At 44.3% G+C, this 6,458-nt stretch overlaps 1 protein-coding gene across 1 annotated transcript; it reads right to left on the reverse strand.

The window, feature by feature from the left end:
* Positions 1-5,071: 5,071 nt before the first annotated feature.
* On the reverse strand, positions 5,072-6,127 carry GPR148 (G protein-coupled receptor 148). The gene has a single exon (XM_033068271.1). It carries the CDS (start codon positions 6,125-6,127, stop codon positions 5,072-5,074), a length of 1,056 nt encoding a protein of 351 aa, XP_032924162.1.
* Positions 6,128-6,458: the final 331 nt, after the last annotated feature.

A 6,458-nucleotide genomic window follows, 5' to 3' on the forward strand; every position in this document is an offset into this window, starting at 1 on the left:
CTCCTTTTGCCTTATACAGTATTAAAAATAATATTTCTGTCATGTTAGGCTGAGAAAAAAAACACGGGTTCCTGAATTTCAGGACAGTGACGGCAGAGTGCTCAGTGGTGTGGCAGGGCCTGCAGACAGTCCTGGTGCAGGCTGAGCAGGGCAGGCAGACACAGCCTGTGGGTGCAGCCCTCCAACAGGTCTCCATTGCATCCTTCCCTCTGAAAGACTGCAAGAAATCCTGTTTCTTCTGCAATTTTCCCCACGCCTTGGACTCACCTCTGTAATTTCAGCCAATCCCCACATTTTCTCACTCTAATTTTCCCACATGTCTTCCATTTTCAACTACTTTTTAAATGCTTCCCTTCCTTCTTTACATTCCTGTCATTCTGCAGGGTCAGCACTTCTCCCATTTCCATGCTAGCTCACACTCTCCCATCCCACTCTGCTTTTCAGAAGGTATGAAGAAGTATCCTCCAGACAGTATTTTATTTCAAAAGGTTTTTGTGAAGAACAGTTACTCCTTTGACTTGGTTGGTAGCACTGGCTGGTCTAGTGGGACAGAGAAGGTGGATGAATAGGGGGATCTCCCTTTCCTCTTGAGAAGCTGCGTTTCTGTATCTTTACCTGTTGGAAAAAATAATTATAGCACCTGCTGAAGCTGACTAATTGTTCCTACTGGGAATCATCCTAAAAACCAGCTGCCCTCAGGAGCTGGTAGTTGATTTGCTCCCTGTAAAGTTCATAGCAAAAACTTGTATTTTTTTTCTTGAGAAAGATAAACCACTGAATTAGAAAAAAAGTTGTCCAAATAAACTTCCTCATACAAATTCTTAACTCTACATCTCAGAGGCAGAAAACAGCTTCTTGTCTGTCCTAAGGTGGTCTCCTAGTCACATGTGCAAACTTGGGCAATCATAAGCCAAAACAGTCCTCACTGACAAACACGAGACAGCACAACCACAGCTTGGCTCCTTTCCCTCTCCTAACTCATGAATCGCTCACAAGTTCCGACGTTTCAATAGCAGTGCATGAAGAGTTGTGGTTATTTGCCTCTCTGCTCTTTGTATCTTCTGGATTCATGTTGCAATCCGAAGGACTTGAAGTATATTGAAAAACAAAAACATTCAAATCAGTACTTTTATGCAGACATCAAAAATCACGAGGTTTGTGGGGAAAAAAATGGCAAGAACCAGCCGTGCTGGATGCTCATTTGCCAGCAGCGAGGTGGGGGTGGAGACTGGAGACAACAGAAATCAAGTTTCACAACCTTGCAATTTCCTTTTGCTATTAGAGGCTCCTTCTCTCGGCCGTGCATACCCCCTCCGGCAGGGAATGAGCACAGCCACAGCTTCTGCCCAAGCAACACGGAGTATTTCCATGTACAAGGAGCTGACTGTCCCTGCAGGAGCTGCCTGGGCTGTCTGGGACAGCTGGTGCTGCTCCCCAGCACCGACACAGCCCCAGGGCTCTTGGGCTGCCCCTCGTGCAACCAGGCAAATGCCACTTTCCTTCTGCCCTCTTCCTATATCACACTCCCAGTAGGAAATGACACAGCTGACTGATGGAGCAGAAGTAGACACCCCAATAGTAATTACTAAAACTGCAGGAGGTGAATTAGTTTTACTGAATAATTACTCAAATGCTTGTAATGAACTGTACCTCAAAAGCTGTGTGCTTGTTTACCCGCATGGAGACCCTCTGTATCTCCTGACAGTGAAACCCATCTCATTTGAGGCACAGACCTATCTTTGATCTAATTATGTCTGCAGTGATGTATGGCACAGCCTCAGCCCCTGGAATGCAGATCTGACTCCATTCAGTCTGCAGGTTACAGACAGCAAACTGCACTTAAATCCAGCTGGGAGAGGGAAGAGAGCAGAGGTAAACGTTGTGACAGTGCTGGCACAAGAAAAGAGGGGAAAAACTGACCAGGAATATATTTAGACTATAAATTAGAATATCTTTAGTGATTCATGCTATTGCAATTCATTAAAGTATTACTGGCCCCAGCTGCCAAATCACATGTTAAAGCCAACTGCTCTCCATTTCACTTTAAATTAAAATGCGGGACAGCCACAGTGACGTCCAAGAAGTTCACTTATGTGACCTGGGAGAGGTCGATTACTGGGCTCTGGTAAACAGTCTCAGTATGAATTTCCAGAGCTTATGTGGAGACATCCTTACAAGGTTGGTTATCACTACACCCATGAGGTTCTGGAAAGTGCAGAAGCCTAACATTCTTTGAGACAAAACTCAGGACATTTATGAAAGGTGCTTTCCCTGGTGAGCCCTTTGATCCTATTCACATAGATTGGGGAAATCCCAAAGGGAAATGGTTCAGGCTCATGGTGTGTTTCTTGTATGCACTCTATAACCTGCTGCTTTTGCACCAAACAGCACAGTAATATTCAATGGTTTACAAGCACTTAAGAAAAACGTATCTATCTAATGTTAAATCACTTTAAAGAGAATTAACATCAGCTTGCAATGATCCTTCTTAGAAGACCATCTCCACAGAGCAGTGTTTTGTTTGCCTGGTCCTTCTGATGTCACTGTGGGCAGGCTTTTATACATACATAAGCTTGCCACAATCACTGATTCATGTGCTCTGTCTTTCAGCACCCTTCTTTATGTTACCAAACTTCCCATTGTATCTAAATATATCCAGGAGATGTGTATATAAGAGAGAGTTACAGAACTGGCAACAGAATCCTGTCCAGATTATACCTTCATAATTGTCAGAGGTCAGCAGGAAGACAAAGTTACCTGTTAACTGTTAACTGTTACCTGCTGTTACACAGTCACCTATGGCTCCATATAGAATTACTTTACTTTATGCTATTTACACAGTTATCTTTACTACTTATAATGAAAATTTCCAATAGAGGTAAACATGAATGGACCTTGCATGGATAAAACAACCTGTGAGCTATCAGCATCCTCGTCATTGGGCACTGACATAAAAATCTGGCCCAGGATATGAAAGTCTGGGGATTCACCAGTACCTCTTCCATTCTTGATCTTCCCACATGCTAAAGGAGTTCAGCAGAAAGAACCTGATCCAGTATGCAGACATTTTCCTTATCATTCCTATGTGTTATGGAAGACCCCAGTTACAGGTTGAATATAAAGTATACAAACATAGCTTCTGTGACAGAGGCCCTTGGTACATTCATCCTGGAGAAAAATAAAAGCAGCCCATAAAAAACAACTTCTAGATCCTTTTATTGAAGAGGATTGAGAAGCATAGAACCATGGTTAAAGCAAACATGCAATATTGCAGTTCGTTCACTTGCAACCTTAGAGATACTTCTCACACAGGAAGTGTCCCTTAGCAGCAAAACCTCTAAGATGTCCCTGCTCATTCCCCCCACCTCTGATCTGGAATCTGTGCTGATGCAGCTGTTTTCAGAACATCCTATAAAACAGATCCCTTGGATAGTCTCAGCTAAAATGAAAACACCAGTTCTCTTTGAAGAGATATTTTTAACCTGCAACCCCAGAAGCAGTTGCATCAGCAAACAGGAGAGAGCAGACACTGCAATGTGAGAAAGAGCAACAAGCAGTTTGGGAGTGAGGAGAGAAGATCAGCAGGAACTGCTCAAACTCACTTCGATGCCAAAAGCACTTAATGCAACCAGACACCGATCTCCTCCTGGCTCACAATTAATGGACTTCTTCAGATGAGTGTGAAATAGCCAAAAACCACATTCAGCACTTTCTGTGTATTGCTTTAAGCAAAAAGAAGGTGGACAGAGTCTGCACAAGGAAAATACTGTACAGAGTGAAATCAAGGACCTCTTTTTAAAAGTCCAAATTATTTTTACATAAAACATAACAAACTCTAAAAATATTTTCTTTAGAAATACAGAACTCTTTTCTCAAGTCCAAGGAACAGAACAGCAATTTAAATTTCCCACACTGATGTTTAAATCTAGTGACATTTTGGTTTCTTCAAAGGTCAGATACATGTTTCACTTGTAGGTAGCTGATGCAGAAAACCTAAAAGGCTCTTACAGGATCTCATATTTCTTGCCCTGATACTCCAACCAGCTCTGCAGCCTCTCCTCCTGACCTTCCCAAGGCGTGGGTGCCAGGTACCCATCAGCAGCTCTGACACGGTGTAGCTGTAAACTGAGATTGTGCTGCTGGAGAAGATTTTTGTGAGGCAGAACTGGGAGCTGCCTCGGCAGAGACTCAGAAGAGGTGTTCACACTTAGTCCCTCACCCTGGGTTCTGTCTGAGCCATGGTGTGGGTACCCCGTGCCCAGCCTGGCACCCCTCTGCTCCTGCCCTGCTGGTCTGGGGGTCTGGGCTGCCCCAGGCCCCCGCAGCACCTGCTGGGCTCCGGGGCACAGCAGTTCTGTGTGACAGGGAGGGAATGCCACTGTTCTCCCTCACCCAGCAGCCTGCAATGCCTGGCAGGGCCACTGGCTGGGCTGCCCAGCACACTCAGATCTAAGGGGGCATCGCACCAGGCGGAGATTTTATCGAACCATCAGTGTTTTGCAGATTGTCAGATGGAATCCATAAGGCAGCAGTACACTGGCACACTGCACAAGCTGAGCAATGGTGCTTCACCCAGTGCAGCAGTTTCCAGAGGCACCTCTCAGTGCATGTTTTCAAGAACAGGACTTTGGCTGCCAAGCTTGCAAGAATATACTGTGTGAAAGAAATGGTGGTGGTTTTCACAGCACATTTGGTTAAGGATCCTCTGCTATAGTTGATAACCTACGGTTACTCCTTTGTTTTGCATTATCTATTTTTAATTTTCCTTTTTCCAGAAAGGCATCTGCAACAGGTGGGTGAAAATGACCTTAATTCAATATCTCCTCCAGAAGCTCCTGCCTTTCACACCAGGACAAAGCTCTGAACTCCATCCAGGGTAGCATTCACTATGTTCTCAGCTGTGTTGTGATGAAAAATCTGTGGCCTTTCGGCACCAAGGAGGCAGTGATGAACCCATGTCTTCTTACCATGGGTTGGTCACTTCTCACTTCAGAAGCTGGTTATTTCCATCAGTCTTGCATGATAACAAAGTGAGGGGAGCTCCTCTGCTGTGTCTGTGCTCTGTGCTGCCTCAGGATGGTGGTGGAGCAGGCGACACCAGGCGAAGCTGCTTCCTCCTGACAATAGATTTGAGAGAGGCTGAGATCTCTCTGTATCGAAGCCCATACAGAAAAGGGAACAAAACTTTAGGAAGAATTGTGAGGACGTTGCAGACTGTCAGGGAGACCAGGATTCCTCTCTGCAGTTTGATGACATTAATGCACAAAAATGATTCTACAAAAAGGGCCAAGAGTGGAAAGAAGTAAAAAAATAACACAGTGTTGTGCATCAAGAATGTTACACTGGCTCTGGAGCAGATGCTCTCCCATATACCCGAGTGTTTGGTTTTAAAATACAGAATAGCATAGCAACAAAATATTACAGACAGGCAGAGAATGACAAATGTGGTAGAAAGCCAGAAGCAGAGTTTCACAACATCAGTCCCATTCAGAGCTAATATTAGCATTACTGGAACTGAGCACGTTTCCAGGGCACAGGGCACAAAGCTGTTGGTAGTCCATAGCACCAAGAAGAAAATCCCAGGGAAAACTCCAGAGCACATCCACAGTAATACAATGATTTTTTTAGTTCGTGAAGGAGGCAAAATAACAACATAACGCAAAGGAAACAGAACAGCGATGTAGGTGTCCAAGACAATTGCAACAGCTGTGAACAGTCCTCCACAGTAAGCCACTGCCAACAAAAATAAGAGGAGGACACAAGCTTCCTTTGGGAGGTTTAGATATGCTGCATTGAGGGCAGCTGACAGGGTGTAGAACAGCAGGTAGATCAGATCAAAAAGCAGAGCGTTTCCCAGCAGCATGTACCTTGTTTCCTGGCGGATTTTAAACTGAGAGAAGATCACAAATAAGATGGTTGGGATGATAAGGACACCTGCCACAAGACAGATAACTGGAGAGATTAAAAACATCTTCGTGTTTGTGCCTGTTGGGGTGAGAGACCACTCCTCCAGCAAAAGGAGCAAAGTTGTAGAATCCCAATTTGAGGAACTGTTGAAGTCTGTCTCCCTGGGGCGGATCACAGTTCCATTCGCTCTCCTTACTGAGGCACAGCCAGGGAAGTGCATTTCCTTTGGATTTTGGGATGAATGTCTGACTTGAAGAAAGCAGGATCTTCTATGCTGAGTCCTTAGAAAGTTAAATGAAGCAGAAGATGCAAAAAGCCCATGGAAGCAAAGTGGTATCTGTAGCCAATTCTACCAACTCTCCTCAAGGACAGAAAGTTCAAACCTGCAAGTGAATTCTGTGATGCCAAAAGATTATTTTGCCTAAAAAAGGGATTTTATTTTCTTTCTGCAAAATCTGGTGTTTAGAAAAGAGACTGAATCTCTGGGTGGATTAAAATAGACTAAATCCCTCAGCTAGCTCTTTGAACAGAAGTGAATGGGTTGATCAGTT

Source organism: Catharus ustulatus, chromosome 10, assembly GCF_009819885.2.
Source record: "Catharus ustulatus isolate bCatUst1 chromosome 10, bCatUst1.pri.v2, whole genome shotgun sequence".
In the NCBI taxonomy this organism is placed as follows: Eukaryota; Metazoa; Chordata; class Aves; order Passeriformes; family Turdidae; genus Catharus; species Catharus ustulatus.

Coding starts and splice junctions, on each gene's coding strand:
- GPR148 (XM_033068271.1), bottom strand. CDS start 6,127: ATGCACTTCCCTGGCTGTGCCTCAGTAAGGAGAGCGAATGGAACTGTG.